This window comes from Scardinius erythrophthalmus (assembly GCF_964197995.2).
Source record: "Scardinius erythrophthalmus genome assembly, chromosome: 7".
In the NCBI taxonomy this organism is placed as follows: Eukaryota; Metazoa; Chordata; class Actinopteri; order Cypriniformes; family Leuciscidae; genus Scardinius; species Scardinius erythrophthalmus.
This window is the reverse complement of record NC_138227.1, coordinates 3,325,348-3,349,471: the sequence shown is the minus strand read 5'-3', so window position 1 is coordinate 3,349,471 and position 24,124 is coordinate 3,325,348. Positions and strand designations below refer to the sequence as shown.

The following is a 24,124-nucleotide window of genomic DNA, read 5'->3' as shown; positions in this document are numbered from 1 at the left end:
GAATTAGCATATTGTTAACACGTTTTAGCACATTGATAACGATTTAGCATATTGATAACATGTTTCAACACATTGCTAGCATGAATTAGCATGTTGCTACCATGATTTAACATGTTCTCAAAATGATTTAGCATTTGTTAGCATGTTTTAACGCTTCTAACATTTGGCACTTCTATCATCACTGCTATCATGAATTAACTTATCATGTTGTAGAACATTGCTAGCATGATTTTACATGTTGTTAGCATGTTTTAATATGTTGTTAGCATGAATCAGCACGTTGTTAGCATGAATCAGCATATTAGCAGTGTGAAATAGCATTTTGTTAGCGTGAATTAGCATGTTATTAATATTAACATGTTGGTAGCATAAATTAACATGTTGTTGGCATGTATCCTAGTAAACAGTCGGTTATGTCTAAAGTGAACATAAACAGTTGAGAAGGAAACGTGTGTCAGTATCAGTATATTAGACCGGTGCATTCACTCTTAAAGTGACAGTAGCCTCATATTTCCGCTGCCGTCAGTGTTTTTACTGTTAATCAAACAACAAAAGACAGAATAAAATCACTCACTGCTCTTAACTGAATAACTTTTATAAGGTTTAATTAATAAGGATGTTTAATTTATACAGTGAGGACTATGCAGTGTTATTTTACATTTGCTTACTTTATTACATTTCTGTACCTGAAAACTACTGTCAGATCTACCGGAAATACCCGAAAAGCTTCTGTTTATTTAATTTGCATCTTTGTTATATTATATGTATTTGTGATTTTGCTTAATATAATGCTTATTAATTTTTAATTTTATTACTGACAATTTACTTGTCTTTAGTAATGTTATTCATTTATATTAGTTAGGCTAGTAGATTTAGCTGTGGTTTTGAAAACAGTTTCATGGCTGGTAAACATATTAATGGTATGTCAATTTTCTGAACTCACTGGCCATTGGCAGATGTGGCAAAAAGTTATTTCTAGGCCCTTTATGTTAATATAATATGTAAAAATGTTATGTTTACTGTCTGTCAGCAGTGTGTTGACTGAATATTGTAATTCTCATGTGTGCCTCCTGTCCTCTAGATGGCGATCTCGTGTTTGTCTTCTGTGCTTTCCATGGACTTCAAAAGCACTGAGCTGGAAGTGGCTGTTGTAACCAAAGAAAAGCCTAAATTCAGGTATGGAGAAAGAACGAATGAGTGTCTGACAGCAAACATATGATGTAGTTTAAGCAGAAATATGGCGTTACATTTGTGCCAAAAAGGTCATCTACTTTGTGTAATTCATTTGTGTGTCTACTGTTGCTGCCTTTTTATTTATGTTGTTTTGTGCTTTATAAGTTTATGTTCTGTAATGCGCTTAACAGATATCCAGGTAAACATACACGACATTTAGATTTGTGCAATAATGAGATTTCTAAAACTTTCAGATGCATTTATTTTCATTAATTTATGCATTTAGCAGACGCTTTTATACAATGAGAACTGCTCATGTTATCTTTCTGTTCTATAAGTGTGAATGAATCTAGAGTTCTTTAGTTTCATCCTTTTGTTTTGTCATAATATTCATTGTTTTAAAAAGATGGTATATGAAAATGTGAAAAAAAATCACATTTCACATTCAAAATGTGAAAATATGAAACATAATTTTTGCAAAATGACAGATAAAGACATCATAAACATATAAAAAAAAATTAACACGTACGCAGTGACTGCAGATATGGAGGAATTGTTGTATTCCCCATTTTTATGTCGATAAAGGCGTCTGCTAAAGGAATAAATGTAAATTTACACAGTTGAAAGCAGTCGTCTGCTTTTTGGCACACATACGCCCTCATAGAGAACATCTGTCTGTGTCTTTCAGGACTCTGTCAGAAAAAGAGATCGAGGGACATCTGATAGCGATCTCGGAGAGAGAATAACCGTCGGGTTTCCACATTTTTATAAAATCCACTGAAATGAAACGCCATTATCTGCCGTTTGCTCATCATTTCTCAGCTCATAGTTTTACACTGAATTTGATACAGATTGTATTTGGTGTCTGTTACCTGGTGAATGACGTCTATAAACCAGTGGACAGTCAAATAACTCTCAAATAAACATAATTTTATCAGTCTAAAACAGCCTCATTGAGTAATATCCACTTTCTGCTTTAAAATATTACATTGATTTCTTTCATTGTGTGCTTTCCTCTTTCTCCAGCTGGTGGCGTCATTTATTCACAGATTGAGACACATTTTTCCAGCTGTAAAAGCTCCCAGTTGATCACTGATTTATGTTCTCACTATAACATGCAAACACAAAATGTGTTGTTGATCAAAGAGAATTATGAGAGAAAAGAATATGCTTTGAAAGATTTATTTGGTTTACAGAAGTTGAATAATAAAAAAAGCATAAGCATTTTTGGATGTTTACCTTGTGAATCTACGAATCGTACAATCAGACAAATGCTGTAATTCAATAAAACACACAATCAGTGTTCAATAACAACAAGAAACACAGTATCTACATGTTAACACACAACATAATAATGTTAAAATTAGAACACTGTTCAACTTGTTTTCCCCTGTTCATGCCACGGTACAATTCAGGTCACCAGAGCTTTTCAAAGTAATACAGTGTCACACAGAAATTCAAAGCACTTTGTTCAGCGCACACCATAGTACTTTGCTATGGTCTTGGTTGGTTCTTGAATAAAGCACAGTTCAGTTCACTTCTTGTTCCAGAGCTTTTCAAAGTGAATACAGTCTCACACCAGAGATCTTTCTGAAATGGTTTTGTCTTGATATCAGTGACTTCAAACATTTCATAAGGAGGAATCAGCACTTCTTTCTCATAAGTAAGCCTAGAATATTTTGTCACATTAGCACCTAAACAAGTGTAGATTTCAAAACAAGATTTACTTCCAAAACGCTTTGCTAAGTTACGATCAAGAGAGGAGGATGTAAATGAGCCGAAACGAATGTTTAGAGAAGTAAACCTATTAAATGCAAGATTTGTACCACGAAAGGTTTCAAAGCACTTATTTTGTTTTTTCCTCAGACTCTCTATCGCTTCTGTTAATAGAAACTGAAGTGAATACCATTTGTATGTCCTGGCTGTGTATTCTTTTTTTCCATTACGAGTGTCATCATTAAATTTAGGATATATTTGATATTCTTTTGTGTTGGTGTACACATAAATGGCAATTGAATTATGACGTTTCAAGGTATTGTCATGAAATGCATTTTTTTCACCTTCTTCCCAAGCATTATTAAATTCTTCAGAGTTACCATGTTCCTTCTTTAGATATTGTTTCTCCACCTTATTTGCCATTTTCACTCTACAGCCGTAATAATAGTCATCAACTGAATTCGGTGCCATATCCAAGGTTAGTCCTGCGACAGCAGCTCTTTGATCCTGCAGCAACAGGAATCATAATGATCAGATCATCAGTATTCATGTCTGTAATATTCATACTAGAACACGAGCTTACCTGTCCCAGAGCAGCTAAAATGAGAAGAGCTTCAATGATCAGCAGCATCTTTATTCAGTCAAATCCCTCAGATGATCTAGTGAAGAAAAGATGCTGAAAGACAAGAAAGTTTCACAAATACTATATTTATATCACTTCCATAGGAATATGTGCATATTGCACAATGACATTGACCTTGTACTTAAACCCCTAAACTTACCTGAAAATACTATTGTCTGTTTTTTCAGAAGATCAGAAAGTAATTTGCTTTCAGTCAGATGACAATGCTTCTTCAAACAAACAGACAAGGAGGTTGAAGTTGGTTTTTATAACACTAATAATGTGTGTGTGTGTGTGTGTGTTTTCCGAGAAATAACAGCTGAATTGTGAACTTGTTGCTTTTAGCTCAAGTAAACTGTCGAGCCCATCATAATGCAACACTTGTGAAGGTCTATGTGTGGTTTCACACTGGCTAAAAAAAGCCAAAAAAAAACTTTACATGCCCCAAGTTATACTTCGAGCAGCTCTGACTCTATGAAAGTTAGAGTTGGAAGACACATTCTGAATTAAAAGAAGTCAAGTCAATTCACCTTCATTTGTATTGTGCTTTTAACAATATAGATTGTTTCAAAGCAGCTTTACAGTAATAATAGGAAATTACAGTAACAGAGATTGTTTTGGCTTTACAGCAGCTCTAGAATAAAGTTATTGTCCAGCTAAAGTTAGTTTTCATTGATTCACTTCGGTCGCAACGATCATTAGTTATTAACTTCGTTTTTACTGAAAACCCCCAATGAATGCAAATCTTGAAGTAGCTTCTAAGGTGCAAGCGTTGATTTGGATCTTGGAATTGGATCTCTACAAAAAGCGATGGAATTTACGCATCAAAAGCTCGCCAGAGAAACAGAAAAAGAACATCAGACAGGAGGTGATTGCCTTACTGGCCAAGATTGCTCCTGGTGTGCCCTGGGATATGGAAGAGGCAATTTCATGTGCAACAAAAAAAGCGCTTAAATTATGTAATCTTCTAATCTGATTACCCCCTATTTTATTTATGGATTTAATTAATTTTTTTGTTCTTTACGTTTCTTTAGGTTTATGTTGTTTATTTATTCTGTTTGCTGCTATTTGGACTTCTTGGGATTGAATTAAGATGTGTCTTTTTAAGGTTTGTTTGGTATTTTGTGTTTAAAATACATTAAAAAACATCTTACTCCAGGGCATCTCATTTAATCTTACCCTGTATTTTACAGAGTATATGTGTGTTTTGATTTGAGAACATGAATAATAATTTTTGTGATTTTCAGGGACTGATGGGGCTGTTCTGTGGATTATTTTCTCTTTCCAGTCAAAGTAGGTCATGTGCCGAATCCATAAAAACCTGTTAGACTACACATTCTTTTCTGAACACAAAGTTCAGTTCAACTGGAAGTGTCGGGCTGTGCCGTGAAGGAGAAAACATGATATATTAACGAAGAACTAACTTCAAAATAGTAAGTACTTTCATGAAATATTTCAGTGCACTGGGAGACATGGCTCATAATTGCTTTCAAGGTGAAGTGAAGGAGTGATATTAAATATGCCTTGGCTTTTAGATTATTACATTATATATTTAGAATAGACTTTACATCATTCTATGAGAGTACACAAAATAATAATGGACATAAATTTAGTTATACGGACATTATAAATCCATTGACATGTGACTGAAAAAAAAAACAGAAAAAGTGTGAAAGTGCAAGACATCGAACATAATAGTGAACAATATTAATAAACAAAAGAACAAAAATATATGGTAGGAAAATTATGAACTAACAATCAAAAAGAGCAAAAGAAAACTATTTAAGTTCTCTCAAAGTTCTGATCAAATGTTCTTCCAGTAACGTCAATAGAAAGTTTATTCAAAGTTATCAGGTCTTTAATAATGTTCTCAAAGCATTAGCACACAAACAGCTTCTGACCTTTGAATCTGTGGAGAAAGTGAGAAACAGGAGATACAAAGCAGCGTCTACCAGAACAAGCTGATATCGTCTGTCCTGATGGTCTTGATCTCCTGGAGGTGATGAAGAGTAGGAGGAGGATGTTGGTTAAACTCTCATTAATCAGGAACAACATCCCTCATCTACTTCACATGACTGTCATTACACAGGAAAACATCTTCAAGTTCTTCCGGAAAGTTGACATTTTTGTTGTTAAAAATGACATTTCTGTCGTTAATCACTCACCCACATATTGTTCCAAACCCGCAAGACATTCGTTTATCTTCAGACCATAAATTAAGATCTTTTTAAACATTTTTCTTTTCTTTTCATTTCGCCATAGGAATCAGGTTAATTCTAGCCTGGTTCTACCAGACTCTCGTACATTTCATTTGTACAGAGAGTCTGGCCTCTCTCCATTGACAAGCGTTAACTTCCTTGTAGGCGGGTACTCTGTTGAAGTTTAAAACTATTGGATCTGACCAGAGTCACTCTGGATCTGCCATAACCAATTGCTAACGTTTGGTTGTGACGTATGTCAACTCAAACTAGCGCACGATCTCAACGTCATCGTTCTCAGCCACTCCCTCTGTTCGCTGATTGGACCGGTTAAAAATTGATCGGAGAAAACCAAAGAATACACCACAATCCCAGACGGAGTTACCGAAGGAAAATGAAATTGAGCGGAAGTACATAGGAGGGCGGAGCCAGGCTAGGTTAATTCGACTGAATTAACAGAATCGACAGAACACCAGTCACGAAGCAACATAGCAAGAGCTCCGTAACAGCACATGTGCATTTTGTACTCAAATAGTCCTTTATCCTAATTTTAAACTGTGTCATTGTCGGTAAAAGGTCACATTTTGCTGATTCTGCAATTTATACCAAAAAAAAGGTGCAAAAACTTTAAAGGCACTTTCACCAAAGACAGTTCGCATTCTTGGGATATCATACATGATTTGCCCATATGATTGAAGATTACATTTCCGGGAAGTGACTTTAGGAATCAGAAGAGAACATAAGTAAGGAGGCAGTTTACAAAGTATTGCCTTAAAAAGAAAAATATACCAGTGCTCTAGCCAGCGACTGTGCAAAGATCGCAAACCAACACTCTCATACAATGCCCTGCGAAGACTAATGTACTGCCGTGGATTGCTCCGAGAAGCTGTCAACCGCAGGGCCGAAGAGACCAGTGGTGGAGATTGGAGAATCAAGTAAGGCCTTGTCCGCGTCCTTAATTTCTGTGAGGTTGAGCCACAAGTATCGCTCCAGCACCACTAGGCTGGCGAAGGTTCTTCCGATGGCTTGGGCAGTGGCTTTCGTGGCGCGCGGGCCAGGTATTGGTGCAGTGGAGGTCACGAAATGTGGCTGGATCAGGTCCAGACTCACCCATAGATCGGAAGAGTTTTGCTTGGAATACCTGGTATGAAGAGCCGAGCCTGCTTGGCCAGAGGACACCTAAGCCTGTCTGGCAATGGCTGAAGTCGTCTTGCATGGTTTATATGGATGGGACACTTTGGCCTTCCATCCAATGGCAGTGGGTAGACAGAGGTGCGCACCCACTGCTTCCTCAATGGGGGGGGGCTTCTCATAGCCTTTTTCCACGATGCCATCAATGGTGGTGAGAGCGGTGGAAGTGGAAGTACTTAGGTGGGCAGAGTAAGGAGCGCGCCACGACTTGGTTAGTTTGTTGTGAACTTAAGGGAAGAATGGCGCTGCAAGCTTGCGAGGGGCCTGTTGGTGCCCCAGCAGGAACCATTCATCCAGGCGGCTTCGTGTGGGCTCCTCTAAAGCAGGCCACTCGACACTTAAACAGCCTTTGATAGGACACCGAAAAGTTTGGCGTCGATACCTGCCTTGGTGTCGCTTGTTTTTTTAGACGGCGGGGTGCGGGGTCATCCACTGAGCTCGTACAATCCTCTGCGTCGGAAACAGCCAATGACAGACAGTCATCGCGAAGATACTCTTCAAATCCTTCCAAATTAGCAAATTTGCTTTTTTAATAATACAAAGGATATTCTCTGGATAGCCACAGAGGAGACAGTGAAATCAGCCACAGTCATAGGAAGCAATCATAGGAACAAGAGAGAAAGGGAATCTCCTGTCTGTTCAGTTCCCTCGCATTATATAAATATATAGCAGACCCGTAATGCGTGTGTTGCCTCGGCAGACGCGAGATCTGAGCCAATAGATTCTTTATTGACAAGAACCTACGTCCTCAGGCCAATCTGAAGAAGCATGCTTCAGCAGTGGACGGGAGGATGACGCGATCTGAAGAGAGAATGAGAGAAAGGGAAGGACCCGTCTCCCGCTCTTCTGCCAGATAGACTTGCGATATGCGAAACGAGTGCGAAGCACTTTAATGGAGAGCAACTCACAGTGCCTGCATTCGCCATTCTCTTGACATGATTCTCTTTTCTCTCTTTTTTTAACTTTCTTTTCATGGTAGAGAAAGAGAGCAAGAAAGGCTTTATTCCTGCCTTTCATTAGGATCATTAGGATCACATCAGCTAAAAAATACCAAGGGTTAACTCTAAGCATGGTGAGTCCACTTTTAGCTATTAGGCATATGCCTATGCCTAGGCCGCAGCTGGAACCACTTTCCAGAAGAGATCAGATGTGCTCCTACAGTAGTCACATTCAAATCCAGACTCAAAACACATCTGTTTAGCTGTTAATTATGAAGGTTGTTTAATTAAATCATTTAATTTTTTGTCTGAATGTTTCTTGATTCAGAGTCAGTGGAGGAGATCAAACTCATCAGATTCTCCTGCAGCTTCATCATGGCTGATTCACAAGGATCCAGAGATGGAGAGTTTTCTACTGGACAAAGGTCATTTCAACAAACACTGTTAAATACACACACAGATTAAAAAAATATTTACAGAAAAAATGTAATGTTTTTGCCTATTTTCTCTGTTTTTGTTTTAAAACTAACATGAAATAAAAAAAATGTAAATGAAAGTTGAATGTTTATATTAATATGGTTCCTCTCATAAAGAATGAACACAGTAATCTAAAGGATTAAACTGAATCTGTTCTCTGTTGCAGTTCAGTCCAGCAGAAGAGTTCAAACCCAGAGTCCAGCTGTGTGTCTATGAAGAGTAACTGCTCTATGAAGCCGCCACTAAAGTTTAAAAGTGGAGAAACACAGTCTGATCTCAGGTATAGGGGTGAGGGGTCACAACCTAACGCGGGGCTAGTTGTAACACACATGTTTTAAATACTTCCACACATGCTAGCATGACGAAACCTAAGGCTCCCTCCCGAGCTTGTGAATCAGTATACCGTGTTCATGAATTCGAGCACCGGTAAGGACGCTGGCTCACGACACATTAGGAAACTGATGACTCCATTTCCGGCTATTATTATTATTATTATTATTATTATTATTATTATTATTATGTTATTTAAACTATTTTATGATAAATACTTTGTTTGTTACATGCAACATTTCAGCCTTAAATAAATTAAGCAATAAATTAATAACAAAAAGTAAATTTCATACTGAAGTTGATTTTCTATCTCAGTTTAGTGTTTATATACAACGAGGCAACTTTATCTCCAATCTGTTATTTGGCAGTTTAGATCTAGCCAGCAGAAGACACTATCCGGGTGTAAATCCCAGTTGCACAGGCGTTGTAACACTGCGTTACAATGAGCTCCTATTAGAGCGACTCGGTTATTAAAGGACAAGTTCGGTATTTTACACTTAAAGCCCTGTTTACAGATCGTTTCTAATGAAATAGAACGGTTAAGATTAAAATTTGGACACATGCTGCTGTCCCGAGAATTTTAGGTTTCTTTCGCTTTCCCCCCCCACCTCCAGAATGTCTGCATATGTGCACTGGAACAATCCTTCCTAAAACGCATTAAACTTTCGTTTACAAAGACGTGAAACTCACCGAGTGGTCAGGGGTGTTCACTGATATGCTCACACAAACATTGCTGCACCCATACATTCTTCTGTTGAGAGCTTTAATAATAGACACTCCAGCCCAGTTGGTGGTGGAGTAATACCGTACCTCACAGCACATCCAATAAAAGTCAATGGACATCCATTACAAGTCAATGGAGTTGGACAAAAACTACGATAAATCTGTTGGAAAGCATCTTTTGCAGCGATTTTTGTGTGAGCATATCAGTGAACACCCCTGACCACTCGGTGAGTTTCATGTCTTTGTAAACGAAAGTTTAACGCGTTTTAGGAAGGATTGTTCCAGTGCACATATGCAGCCATTCTGGAGGTGGGGGGGGAAAGCGAAAGAAACCTAAAATTCTCGGGACAGCAGCATGTGTCCAAATTTTAATCTTAACCGTTCTATTTCATCATAAACGATCTGTAAACAGGGCTTTAAATGTAAAATACCGAACTTGTCCTTTAAAGGTAGGGTAGGTAGGAATTTTATAAAAAACTTTTTTCCAAATTTGTTTAAACTTTCTATATATATCAATACATAATTAAAATGTAAGTACTCTGAAAAAAAAGAGTATAAAAATCGAGTGACTCTAGACTGTTTAATCTGCATTAAACACAGCTCATTATTTCCATTCGGGACGAAACAAAGGATTGGCTTAGGCGACTGTCACTCTCTCTCGCAACCATGGCAACCACCCTTTTACTAAGAATCTGCTCACGTGCGCGCACCCGTTTGATTTGAGGAATTCAAGAGGAACAGAACCTAGGAATAGGAGATGCAAAACTCGACGCAGGTCCTCATGTCCAAGAAGTGCTCCTTGCCCTGCACTTCGACCACCCCATCCTCGGCCTCTACTTCCTCGGACCCTAGTTGCACGGCCGCTTGCACAACCTCCTCTGCTTCGCCCTCGACCCCTGACCTGTCCTCGAGCTGACGATGCGGTACTTGTCTCTGGAGTGTAGTCCTCATCAGAGTCAACAATGTTTTCATCATGGAAACTCTTACATGCAGAACACCATATATGTTATGAATCTTACACGAAATTCATCTTCATCACAGTGTAACTGATGGTAATGGAAAAACGTGTATCAATGCAACCTGTTTTTAGCTTTGCCTTATAGATATAACTAGCTCGTTAGCGAATCAAAAAATAATAATATTTTAAACTTTACCAATATCAATATGCTAGCTTGATAGTGAGTACTAAAATTCTTATACTCAAGTACTCAAATCTTATTTGTTTATATTCATAATGATAAAGTTAGATTTTTTTATTACATGTGATTCTGACATGATGTCACTACATGCACTGTGCTCCTTCCTCTCCGCTCATCTCAGGTAAATAATGCTTCTTCCAGCTCAGCGGTCGGAGTCGCGCGTTCATGTGTTTTGGGGGAGTGGCTTTGGAAGGAGCCCAGAATGGAGGGGGTGGAGTGAATGGAAATAATGAGCTGTCTTTAAAACAGTCGTGAGAGGTCTACAGACACTCGATTTTTATACTTTCTTTTTCAGAGTACTTACATTTTAATTATGTATTGATATATAAATAAAGTTTAAACAAATTTGGAAAATAAGTTTTTTAGACAATTCCTACCTACCCTACCTTTAACATAACCTCGGTTTCCTGAGATAAGGGTACGAGTATTGTGTCTGCTAGATGCGATGGGGAAGACTCCTTTTTTTCAGATTACTGAAGCCTTTTATAAAATAATGCAGTGCTACTGCACAGCCATAACAGTTCAGTGATCTACACGCATGCTATTGGCTGATCAGTTTGAACTGCACAAATTTATGGTGGAACAGCGTAACTGTGCGAACTAATCAGCACAGCCCGCCGATCTGAGCGCAGAGGCCACTAGAAGGGGCGGGGCACCTGCCTAAAAAAGCAGCTCATTTCGTCATATGATTCAGGTTGAATCGACTGAAGTGATGAACGCCGAGTCGTGTGTGTCATAGCACGGCGGTCTACTGTTAAATACACACACACACAGAGATTAAATAAATATTTAGAGAATATATATATATATATATATATTGCCTATTTTCTCTGTTTTTGTTTTAAAACTAACATGAAATATTAAAAAAAAGTAAATGAAAGTTGAATGTTTATATTAATATGGTTCCTAACATAAAGAATGAACACAGTAATCTAAAGGATTAAACTGAATCTGTTCTCTGTTGCAGTTCAGTCCAACAGAAGAGTTCAAACCCAGAGTCCAGCTGTGTGTCTATGAAGAGTAACTGGTCTATGAAGCCGCCACTAAAGTTTAAAAGTGGAGAAACACAGTCTGATCTCAGGTATAGGGGTGAGGGGTCACAACCTAACGCAGGGCTAGTTGTAACACACATGTTTTAAATACTTCCACACATGCTAGCATGACGAAACCTAAGGCTCCCTCCCAAGCTTGTGAATCAGTATACCGTGTTCATGAATTCGAGCACCGGTAAGGACGCTGGCTCACGACACATTAGGAAACTGATGACTCCATTTCCAGCTATTATTATTATTATTATTATTATTATTATGTTATTTAAACGATGTTATGATAAATACTTTGTTTGTTACATATACATACAACATTTCAGCCTTAAATAAATTATAACAGTATAAAAAGTACATTTCATACTGAAGTTGATTTTCTATCTCAGTTTAGTGTTTATATACAACGAGACAAGTTTATCTCCAATCTGTTATTTGGCAGTTTAGATCTAGCCAGCAGAAGACACTATCTGGGTGTAAATTAAAGGATTAAACTGAATCTGTTCTCTGTTCCAGTTCAGTCCAACAGAAGAGTTCAAACCCAGAGTCCAGCTGTGTGTCTATGAAGAGTATGGCATGCGCATTGGTTTCGGGCATGCGCATTGGTTTCGAATGCGCATGCGTCGTGTCTGAACGCGTTGTTGTCTTTGGAGCTCCATCGATTGATTTATAATTCTTGATTTCTCTTTAAACTCACTTACAACGAACATTTTCTATTTTTCCTCACCTCATAGTTACAACGCGGACTGTTGAGCAGACGCGTCTCAAGCCTAGTGATCCAACGCTGGATACTCTTATAGGTTACTCCTGTGGATCACGGCTGAACGCGTCTTCTCCGCACTCATTTACAAACAAACATTTTTTTTTCGCCTATCGTGCGTCTACTCCACACCCGTACCACTAAAAAGACGGATTATAACCAAGACTTAAGACATAAATTAGTATTAATATTGATAGCATCACTGGTAGCGTCGTTGCTAACTTAACTTACTGTCCATCAATTAAAAATGCCGAATATATCAGATGTAAGTAGTCTACCTTTTGGTGCAGGTGAGGACACATTTGAGCTACACGCGGTACAGTCTGAGCTGGAAGCTGTTGAGAAACAGATCCACGGCCTTTTAGTGAGACAGGCCGAGCTGATAGACCGGCGTTTGGCTCTTGAAACATCACGCGCCGATGCACACAAATCAGTGATTAACGTTACTAACCCGCTGACTCCGACCTCGTCTACTCCGTGCGTTTCTCAACATCGGTCCCGAGCGTCGAGGCCGCGATCAGCTATGGTCTCGTTTACGCCGGCTCCAACATGCCACCACGAAGCCTGGATATTTCCGCAGCGGAAGACGCGAGTCAGGTCTAGACCAAGAAAACTCTCTCCGACCCTCCCGGTTTTCGAGATATCCACACAAAACCGCTTCTCCCCTCTTCGCGAAACAGAACGCGATGCTGTGATCATCGGTGATTCCATCGTTCGATACGTACACGCTACGTTAAATAAAAGTAAGGTGCATAGTCACTGCTTTCCTGGTGCTCTTGTTTCTGAAATCGCTGCTCGCGTTCCCGAGATTCTGAACGAGCGCGTCGGAACTGTGGTCCTGCACGCGGGAGTGAACGACATCAGGCTGCGCCAGACAGAGGTTCTGAAGAAAGACTTCAGGAATCTGATCGATACGGTACGCAGCACATCGCCTGATATAACGATCATTGTGTCAGGACCGCTTCCCACGTACCGACTAGGTCATGAAAAGTTTAGTAGATTATTCGCGCTAAATGAATGGTTAATATCATGGTGCAATGAGCAGAAACTGCTCTTTGTAAATAATTGGAATCTGTTTTGGGAGCGTCCTAGGCTTTACCGTGCTGATGGCTTACACCCAAGCAGATTCGGATCGGATCTTCTGTCAGATAACATCTCCAAAATGTTAAATACCTTTTGACTAGTAACCAAAAGTCCAAATCATAGTCTCTGCTGCACCAAATTAACTGATATAAATAGTGTAGAACATTGCATAGAAACTGTGTCTATTCCTCGTTTAGTGAGATCAAATAATAAATCTACTGCAGGATCTAGAAAAAATCGAATTGTTATTAAACCAGAAAATGTTGCTATTAGTAATCAAAAACAATTTCTAAAGCTAGGTCTTCTAAACATTAGATCACTCACACCTAAGGCAGTTATTGTAAATGAAATAGTCACAGATAATAGCTTCGATGTACTTTGCCTTACTGAAACTTGGCTTAAACCAAATGATTATTTCGGTCTAAATGAGTCTACTCCAGCAGGATACTCCTATAAGCACGAGCCCCGTCTGATTGGTCGTGGCGGCGGTGTTGCAGCGGTCTATAGAGATATTCTCAATGTTACTCAGAAAACGGGTTATAAGTTTATTTCGTTTGAAATACTTTTACTAAATGTTACGCTCTTAGATGTTAGAAAAAAATCCATATTATCTCTAGCCTTGGCTACCGTATATAGACCGCCTGGGCCTTACGCTAATTTCCTAAAAGAGTTTGCAGATTTTCTCTCAGATCTATTGGTCAATGTAGATAAAGCATTAATTGTTGGAGATTTTAACATACACGTAGATAATTCAAATGATGCGTTAGGGGCTGCGTTTATAGATTTATTAAATTCCTTTGGGGTCAAGCAAAACGTCACCGGACCAACTCATCGTCTTAATCACACACTCGATTTAATTATATCATATGGAACCGATCCAACCGATATAGATATCATTCCACAAAGTGATGATGTCACTGACCATTACTTGGTAACTTGCATATTACGTACTGCTGTAATATGTCATGCGGCGCCGCGTTTTCGACCAGGCAGAACAATCCTTCCATCCACCATAGATAATTTCTCAAATTGCTTATCTAATCTGTCTCAGCTGCTGCCTGAACCCAAACAAACAGATGAACTAGAAGAACTAACTAGCACTATGAGCACCATTCTCTCTAGAACATTGGATGTTGTTGCACCCATTAGATTAAAAAAGGTCAGAGAGAAAATTAAAGCACCATGGTACAATAATACTACGCATGTTCTAATAGAGAAACCCGTAATTTAGAGCGTAAATGGAAACAAACTAATTTAGAGGTCTTTAGAATCGCGTGGAAAGACAGTATGTCACGTTATAAAAAGGCCCTAAAAGCGGCCAGGGCTGAGCACCTCCGCAAACTAATAGAAAACAACCAAAACAATTCTAAGTTTTTATTTAACACCGTGGCTAGACTAACAAATAAACAGACGTCACCCGAACAAAATATCCCGTTACAGTTTAGTAGTAATGATTTCATGAACTTCTTCACTGAGAAAATAGAAAACATCAGAACCACAATTGTAAACGTTCAATCCTCAATCGCACCTTATAATTCTGCCTCAATTATCCCCCCGCAAGAACAATTACAGTGCTTTACAACTATAGAACAAAAAGAGTTAAATAAACTTATCACTTCATCTAAAACAACAACATGTTTATTAGATCCTATACCAACTAAACTACTGAAGGAAGTGTTACCTGTAGTGGAAGAGCCTCTCCTCAATATTATTAACTCGTCTTTATCTTTAGGTCATGTTCCAAGAACATTTAAACTGGCAGTTATAAAACCTCTCATTAAGAAACCACAATTAGATCATAATAATCTAGCAAATTATAGACCCATTTCAAATCTACCTTTTATGTCTAAAATACTAGAAAAAGTTGTGTCCACTCAACTGGGCTCTTTCTTGCAAGAAAATGATATCTATGAAAAGTTTCAGTCAGGATTCAGGCCGCATCATAGCACTGAAACTGCGCTCGTTAAAATCACAAATGATTTACTCTTAGCTTCTGACCAAGGCTGTATCTCAATACTAGTTTTACTTGATCTTAGTGCTGCGTTCGATACTATAGATCATACAATACTCTTAGATCGACTACAAAATTATACTGGTGTTCAAGGACAAGCATTAAGCTGGTTTAGATCATACTTATCTGACCGCTACCATTTTGTCTATTTAAATGGAGAAAAATCGATCATAATTCCAGTAAACTATGGAGTGCCGCAGGGATCTGTGTTGGGCCCTCTGTTATTCTCAATATATATGATGCCACTTGGAAATATTATAAGGAAACATGGAATTAGTTTCCATTGTTATGCTGATGACACTCAAATATATATTTCATCACGGCCGGATGAAAACGCTAAATTATCCAAATTGACAGAGTGTGTTAAAGATATAAAAGATTGGATGACGCGTAATTTTCTTTTATTAAATCCAGACAAGACAGAGGTAATACTTATCGGTTCAAAAAACTGCCCACAGAACCTCTCACAATACAACTTTAACATCGTAGGATGTCCTGTTACTTTATCCTCTACAGTAAAAGACCTGGGTGTTATACTCGATTGTAACCTGTCTTTTGAAAATCATATTTCGTATGTTACAAAAACAGCCTTTTTCCACCTTAGAAACATTGCTAAGCTACGTAATATCTTATCAGTTTCTGATGCAGAAAAGTTAGTTCATGCATTCATGACCTCGAGACTAGATTACTGTAATGCTTTATTAGCCGGTTGTCCTGCATCCTCAATAAACAAGCTACAGTTAGTCCAAAATGCAGCTGCTAGAGTTCTTACTAGATCAAGAAAATATGATCATATAACACCGATTTTATCATCACTACATTGGCTACCTATAAAGTTCCGTATTAATTATAAGGTATTGCTACTGACTTATAAAGCCCTAAACGGCTTAGCTCCAGTCTATTTAACGGATCTTCTATCACCCTATAATCCATCGCGCTCTTTAAGATCAATAAATTCAAGGCTTTTGGTCATACCTAGGATATCCAGATCAGCCAAAGGAGGGAGAGCATTTTCACATTTGGCTCCAAAACTCTGGAATAGCCTTCCTGATACTGTTCGTTGCTCGGACTCACTCTCCCAGTTTAAAACTAGATTAAAGACGCATCTTTTCGGCCAGGCATTCATATAATATTGTTAATCTCACAGTTTCAAACTACAATCCGGCCTCTAGTTCATAAATGCCAGAGGAGAACTGGCCCCCGACTGAGCCTGGGTTCTCCCAAGGTTTTTTTTTTTCTCCATTAGGTCACCTGATGGAGTTTTAGGACACCATTAGGTCACTTGATGGAGTTTTTTCGGTTCCTTGCCACTGTTGCCTTTGGCTTGCTCAGTTGGGGATATTTTGGGGATATTTAATTTTATTCTATCAATCAATAAATTCCACTAGAAACAAACTTTGTTGTATTATTTTCTTTTAATACTGTGAAGCTGCTTTGATACAATCTGTATTGTAAAAAGCGCTATACAAATATATACTTGAAATCCCAGTTGCACTGCGTTACAATGAGCTCCTAGTCATAGCACGGTGGTCTACGCAATACTCGTTCCCTTATTTCAGGGAACCGAGGTTATGTAAATAACGAGTCGTTCCCTTTCAAATGGTCACTTCGTATTGTGTCTGCTAGACGCCATGGGGAACCAATCCAATCATGCCGTGCTATGTTCAAGCAGAACAACATGTTCTATGACCCCAGTCGGGGACACTTGGACAAGGCCCCCGAGGGCAGAAGAGCTACTGGGGCAATCTTGCCCTGAAGGGGGTTGAGAGATTGGTCAGACCCTCTAAGAGAAATGATGGGCTGGGCTCATTCAGAGGCTAGCTCCAACTATACAGAGAGGATATGTGCCTGTAGCGCAGGGACCTCCAGGTTATAAAATCTGGCGAAGATGGACGCAAGGACCAGCCAGCTTGCAAATAGACATTCTCACTGGACCATGCCTCTGGTGGAGTGTGCTCTGAAGCCAATGGGGCATTGGAGGCCCATTGAAACGAAAGCTAATGCGATAGCGTCTACTTTTAAGTGGGATTATATTTGTTTTGTGACTGGAAGCCCTTTGGTGTGGCCACTGAAGCTTACAAAGAGCTGCTCCGACTATCTAAACTGTGCAGAGCATTCTATATATACACTTAGGACAAGTAGCCGGGCAGAGCAGGTGCAATTGTTACTTGTTTTACGACGTGGAAAGAGCAGAAAGTGAAATTACTTGTGCTTTGAATGGAGCCTACAGCACTTTGGGGTACGCAGCCGTGCCTTGGCTTGAGAGCGACTTTAGAGTCGTCTGTTTCAAACTCAAGGCAGGAAATGCTAAAAGAGAGTGCTTGAAGGTAGCTTACTTGCTTGACCGAGGCTAAGGCAAGTAGGAGTGAAGTCTTGAGCGAGAGTGGCTTCAATTTGGCTGACTGTAGCAGCTCGGCTCTGAGGACTGTTGATAGGTCCCAGGAGGGTATGTTAGTAGAGGAAAGTGGGTTGAGCCTCCTCACCCCCTTCAGGAAGCGAACAATCAAGTCACTTCTACCCAACAATAGGACGGCCACTGGAGCATGGATAGCTGCAACGCAGCCACTTAGACTTTGAGCGTGGAGGGGGTGCGACCCGCATCCAGTAGCTCTTGTAGAAATTAAAGTACCAGCGGTACTTCGCATTATGCAGGGTCCTGGCTTCGGGCTGAGCACCAGCTGGAGAAGATGGACAACTTAAGGGCATAGAGGCGTCTTGTGGACGGGGCTCTAGTCTCACAAATGGTGCTTACGACTCTCGCTGGAAGGCCCGACAGCTCCCGTCGAGGGGCCACACATGGAGGGCCCTTAGCTTTGGACAGGGGGTTCCAAATTATCCTGTTCAGCTGGGAAAGGAGGTGATGTGTTAGCTAGATTTATGCCTATTTTTTCACATCTTCATGGACACCACAATGATTTCACGATTTCTCGTGTATAATATTTTTCCTTGTAATTATGTATGGTTTGCAAAAATGGCAACTGCTGCATCTGTGTAGATGAGAGAATCAAAGTGTATGCGTGTTGTGCACACGCTATATTATGGCCAAGCATGCGCCCTTAAAATAGCATATGAACATGCCACCTTTAGACTAGGTTTTTCCTGGTCAGTGGCGGAATATTTTTCTGGAACTGCAAAATAGCACCCGGGAGCGCAAGTTCATTCCCCAATTTACCAACGTGCATCTGTGGAGGGAAAAGTCTGCTGTGCATCTGGTGCAAATTAGGAATGATACATGCGTCGGTGTACTAAATCAATTTCGCTGGGTGCAAGATAGGGTGCGTAGTTTCATATCAAAAGTAACCTGCTCTGCCCTGCCTGTATGCGTTGTCAGTGTCCTCTTTGTGATGTATTTTTCTCTGTGTGAGAACATGGTTTGGCTTGTCGGACATAGCAACAGTAACTAAAGGGGGCGGGTCTTTGCGAACGGTCAATTGACAGTAGCTCCACTTACATTACAAAATGTAGCAATTGCTGCTGTTTTGCAAAATGTTCCTTTGCTCCACCTGGCGGTCATTTCGAGAACGACTTTGAAATGGGACTGGATTATTTTTGCTGCGGTGGCTTTGCCACAAATGCAGCAAAAACTGTAGTAATAGGCATTCTGGTTGACTGCCAACTGTATGCATCACTCAGATCCCCTGGGCGTACTTGTGCAAGGATTGTTTTAGGGTTAACATCTTGAACGGCTGTTTCACAAGGGCCTAGTTCAGATGTCTGAGATCTAGGATGGCCCTGAGTCCACCATCCTTTTTTGGAACGAGGAAGTAGCAACTGTAGAAGCCTGACTCGCTGTGTGGAAGATGAACTGTTTCCTTTTGCCAGTAAGCTCATTACTTCGGTGAGAAGGATGTGAACCACTTTCCTCATCACCAAAGTATTGAATATGCCCGCGAAGCTGGGTGGTTTGCGAGCGAAATGGAGCGAGTAACCTTGTTCTATTGTGTTCAGTACCCAGGGATGGCATGTCAACATTGCAAATTTGTTACAACACTCCCTGGTCTTTCCTAAGACAGAAGTTTCTGTAAAACTGCACAACATTTATAGGTATGTATTCTTTTTATTTTACTTTTTAAAACCAGTTCGGTCCAGCAGAAGAGCTCAAACCCAGAGTCCAGCTTTGTGTCTATGAAGAGTAACTGGTCTATGGAGCCGCCAGAAAAGTTTAGGAGTGGAGACAAACGGCCTGATCTCAGGTATATAATTTCTATGTTATGCTTATAGTATTTGATTTTTTATTAAATTATTATTATTATTAATATACAGCAGTTTAATGATCTGGATTTGAACCAAACAATTCTAAGTTCCAATCATGTAAGTTTCAGTCTATTTATGATTATCATTGAGCTCTTGTGTGAAGCTCTATGTATTGTATTGTTAATACATTCACACACTGTAAAAGCTGTTGGTCCGTTACTTAATGACACAATTACATCAATATCAGTGTGTCTGATTCTTTACCCTCTTCATTCTGACTTAAGATCAAATCTTCTGTCCAGACCAGTTAAAAACAAAACTGTGTACAAGCCTGTGATTCAACCACAAGACTTTAATGAAAGCATGTATCCTGGTTTCAGGTTAAAATTTAGGACTTCGTGTTGTTGTTGTTTAATTTTAGGTGCTGCAATTAACATCACTCAAACACATGATTAATAATTGAAACATTTCAGAAACCTAATGATGTTCTGTGTCCCATAATACAGCACATGTTTTAATGTATGGTTATTTACTTCTCTGACTTGTAATAATCTGGTATATTAATCTTACAGCCGTGACTCTAAACCTGCTGAAGTCCTCAACACATTGAGATCAAATCTGAGAGAGAAGTTTGAGTGTTTGTATGAGGGAATATCAAAGCAGGGAAACCCAACACTCCTGAATGAGATCTACACAGAGCTCTACATCACAGAGAGTGAAAGTGGAGAGATCAATAATGAGCATGAGGTGAGACAGATTGAGACACAGTCCAGGATAGCAGAAACAGAGGACACACCGATCAAATGCAGTGACATCTTTAGAACTTTTCCTGGACAAGACAAAGCCATCAGAACTGTGCTGACAAAGGGAGTCGCTGGCATTGGGAAAACAGTCTCTGTGCAGAAGCTCATCCTGGACTGGGCTGAAGGGAAAGAGAATCAGGACGTCCAGCTCATATTTCCACTTGCTTTCAGAGAGCTCAACTTGATGAAGGACAAAACACTCAGTCTTTCAGATCTTCTTCATGTCTTTTTCCGTGAAACAAAAGAAATGGACATATCTAGTGATGAGTATAAAGTGTTGGTCATCTTTGATGGTCTGGATGAGTGTCGTCTGTCTCTGGATTTTCAGAGCGATGTGAGGTTGTGTGATGTGACGGAATCAGCCTCAGTGGACGAGCTGCTGACGAACCTCATTGTGGGGAATCTGCTTCCCTCTGCTCTCATCTGGATCACCTCCAGACCAGCAGCAGCGGATCTCGTCCCCTCTGAGTGTGTCCATCGAGTGACAGAGGTACGAGGCTTCAGTGACCCACAGAAAGAGGAATACTTCAGGAAGAGAATCAGTGATCAGAGTCTGGCTGACAGGATCATCTCACACCTGAAGTCCTCAAGGAGCCTCTTTATTATGTGCCACATCCCAGTGTTCTGCTGGATCTCAGCCACTGTTCTAGAGGAGATGTTGAGTGAAGCAGAGAGAGGAGAGATTCCCAAGACTCTCACTCAAATGTACACACACTTCCTGCTCATTCAAACCAACATCAAACATGAGAAGGACTATGAGAAGAAAGTGAAAGATGAAGACATGATTGTCAAACTGGGGAAACTGGCTTATCGGCAGCTTGTGAAAGGCAACCTGATCTTCTATGAGGAAGACCTGAGCGAGTGTGGCATTGATGAGGCAGAAGCATCAGTTTACTCAGGATTGTGCACTCAGATCTTCAGAGAGGAGTTGGGCTTGTATCTGGGGAAAGTCTTCTGCTTTGTTCATCTGAGCATTCAGGAACATCTAGCAGCTCTATATGTGCATCTCTCCTTTATCAACAATAACATCAATGTGTTTGACCAGATTACCAAACCAACCAATGGAGACACAGTTTCCCTATCTGATCTCCATCAGAGAGCTGTGGATGAGGCTTTAGACAGTAAAAATGGGCATCTGGACCTTTTCCTTCGTTTCCTTCTGGGTCTGTCAGTGAAGTCTAATCAGAGTCTCTTACAAGAACTAAAGACACAGACAGCAAACCGCTCTCACAACAATGAGAAAACAGTTGACTATATTAAAGAAAAGATCAGTGAGAATCTCTCTCCAGATAAATACATCAATCTGTTTCACTGTCTGAATGAACTGGGTGATCTTTCTCTAGTGAACGAAGCTCAACCTCATATGAATACGTATGGAGGATTACGTGATGTGAAACTCTCCTCGTCTCAGTGGTCAGCTTTAGTGTTTGTGTTGTTGTCCTCAGAGGAGACACTGAATGACTTTAACCTGCAGATCTTAATTGGAGACAGAAATGATCAGTAAGTAACACTGAGTACAATCATTATAGTCTAAAACATTATGAACAAAGAGAAACTCAGAGATCAGAGGTGTTTAAATCACGGGGCACTGATTGATTTCTGGGATATTGTACATAATTTGCGGATGTTTCTCAAACCAAGGCTGTGTCCTACTAAGGCTGCATATCTCGACTGCCACGTCATCAAGCGACAGACTTAAGACTTAATTTCGCATCCTTAATTCTGCTTATTTTGAAGTATGGATCAAGTGTATCCTTTGTGCCCTTCAACCATCCACAATCCTTTGCACGCATTCTGATTCACAAAAAAATAACTGATATAAAACGAGTCAACTCTGAGTTTATCTGAGTTCATTATGATATATAAGACACAAATAATGTTTATCAGAGATGAAGGCAAGGCTTACATGTAATCTTTTTTTTCTGTAAATGAATCACTGAACACTAAACTGTCAATAATGTAAACCACTGGGAGACACAGACGGCTGTCATTCACTGTATTTGCATTAATAAAAAAGCCAGTTAATACAAAGTTATTTAATACAAACAATTTTTCCTAAATTAAGTTTTAATAGTATTTTTGTGCCGTGACCGTGGGGCGGGAACATGTGTAAAGTAGCCATGCACACTTACTTGAGCGTCTCATTCTATTATTTAATACTAAGGACTAGGGATGCACCGATTGGGAAATTCTGGGCCGATACCGATACCGATGTTTAACATAACAACTTGGCATAACAACAACATAACAACTTGTTTTTTCTTTTTGTTATTTATTCCTTCTTTTGTGCCACGGAAACATACAAGTCTTTCGGCTCTTGATCGCACTATCCTAGAATGAGCACAAATTCAATCAGACCAATTTATGAAACAAAAAAACCTTTAATGTCACTTTCTGGTTGACAGTTATAACCTTATTTATGACAAGTTCTTTTTCAGTTGTTATAAAGAGCAATATGAGAGAGAAATTTGATAATCATTGTCTGACCCAACAAAAAAAAACATTATAATATTCATTTTATTTTTCGTGTTCGCATTTATGAGGGAAAAAACACGGGTGAATGTTCATACCAAAATATGAAATTTTAAGCGCGCACGCGCTTTTCTGCCTCGAGCAGAGAGAGAGAGAGAGAGACCCGGCCGCGCGCGCGCTCTCACTCTCTATTCAGAGCGGTCAAGCTTCCCCGTACTTTTAGACAAGCGTCCTTGACAGGGCGGCCAGAGTTTCTTTGCAGCTCAAGTCGGCGGCGGTGTGTACAGTAACGCTCTTATCTGTTGACGGCGCTGAGGGAAAAGCTCCCGCCACTGGAAGAAGCGGTCGCCGCCCATTTGTGTCCTCCTGCGCACACATCAAAGCCGTGCAGAACGTCTTCAGCACTCGCGGATCGTGCATACTCCGCCGCTGCCTCTGCTACACACCATGGTCGTTCTTTTCTCGAGAAAAGGAGTTTTCTCATAGCGTTTGCAACGCACTCGTTCCCTTATCTCTCAGGGAACCGAGGTTAAAGTAACCGAGTACGTTCTGCCTTCCCTTCCACATGAGTCAGGTAACAAAACTGACAAAAATGTTTTTTATTTCACCCCAATGATGATATTTCATATATTTCTCACATTTTGATCAATATATAGGCCTATATATAGGCTATATTTTTTTAGGCTATTTTAGCACAAATTATGAGCTTATTGGCGATTTTTTATTTATTTTTTTAGTTTTGGGTGGGCCTGTTGAAAAGTGGGGCCGTGCCTGAGCTACAAGGACATCGTCTTTCAAAACATAACCTGCGCGAAAGAGAGAACAAAAAATAAATGCGTCATTGTACCCAGCACTTCTGAAAATGCACTTCCGAATGCGTCTCTGTCCCCAGCATATCAAACCAAACTGACGCCCATATGTGACATCGGCGAGTGTCATTTTTATTTCCCGATGGCAGTTAACGAGGCAAATATCGGCCGTTACCATAGGCGCCGATTTATGTTTTCCTCCGTGGGTTCTCATGGGCGTACGCCCTTTAAAAAAAAAAAAAGTCAATTTTTTTGCACTTCAGAACCTTAGGAAATGGACAGCGACCGACACTTAACAGTGTTAAATTTGAAAAATACTGTTCGATAGAACTGCTTGGTTTGTTACCACAGTAACAGTTATCTGCGTGCTTCCTCCGCGATA

The 24,124-nt window shown here is 39.8% G+C and overlaps 3 protein-coding genes across 4 annotated transcripts in view; 2 read left to right on the top strand and 1 right to left on the bottom strand.

Moving 5' to 3' along the window:
• Nucleotides 1-3,283, top strand: part of psma6l (proteasome 20S subunit alpha 6, like) — an 8,558-nt gene extending 5,275 nt beyond the window's left edge. Inside the window, exons 6-7 of the mRNA XM_081371459.1 lie at nucleotides 1,082-1,176; nucleotides 1,862-3,283. Of these exons, the coding sequence (XP_081227585.1) occupies nucleotides 1,082-1,176; nucleotides 1,862-1,919 (153 nt within the window). The 3' untranslated portion in view covers nucleotides 1,920-3,283. The remainder of the gene's footprint in view (nucleotides 1-1,081; nucleotides 1,177-1,861) is intronic.
• Nucleotides 2,668-7,837, bottom strand: LOC308693240 (NAD(P)(+)--arginine ADP-ribosyltransferase 2-like; the record flags this gene model as incomplete). Its single annotated transcript, XM_081370032.1, has 3 exons — nucleotides 2,668-3,396; nucleotides 6,574-6,850; nucleotides 7,809-7,837. 3 exons carry the CDS (start codon nucleotides 7,835-7,837, stop codon nucleotides 2,668-2,670), a joined length of 1,035 nt encoding a protein of 344 aa, XP_081226158.1.
• The window catches only part of LOC308694111 (NLR family CARD domain-containing protein 3-like), an 81,866-nt gene continuing 62,666 nt past the window's right edge, over nucleotides 4,925-24,124 (top strand). The window contains exons 1-4 of one of the 2 annotated variants that reach the window (XM_081371417.1): nucleotides 4,925-4,944; nucleotides 8,167-8,263; nucleotides 8,482-8,595; nucleotides 19,943-20,038. In XM_081371417.1, coding sequence (XP_081227543.1) covers nucleotides 8,214-8,263; nucleotides 8,482-8,595; nucleotides 19,943-20,038 — 260 coding nt within the window. In that variant the 5' untranslated portion in view covers nucleotides 4,925-4,944; nucleotides 8,167-8,213. Of the gene's footprint in view, nucleotides 4,945-8,166; nucleotides 8,264-8,481; nucleotides 8,596-19,546; nucleotides 19,658-19,942; nucleotides 20,039-24,124 lie in introns of those variants that run through there. The other variant, XM_081371418.1, reaches the window with a different exon arrangement.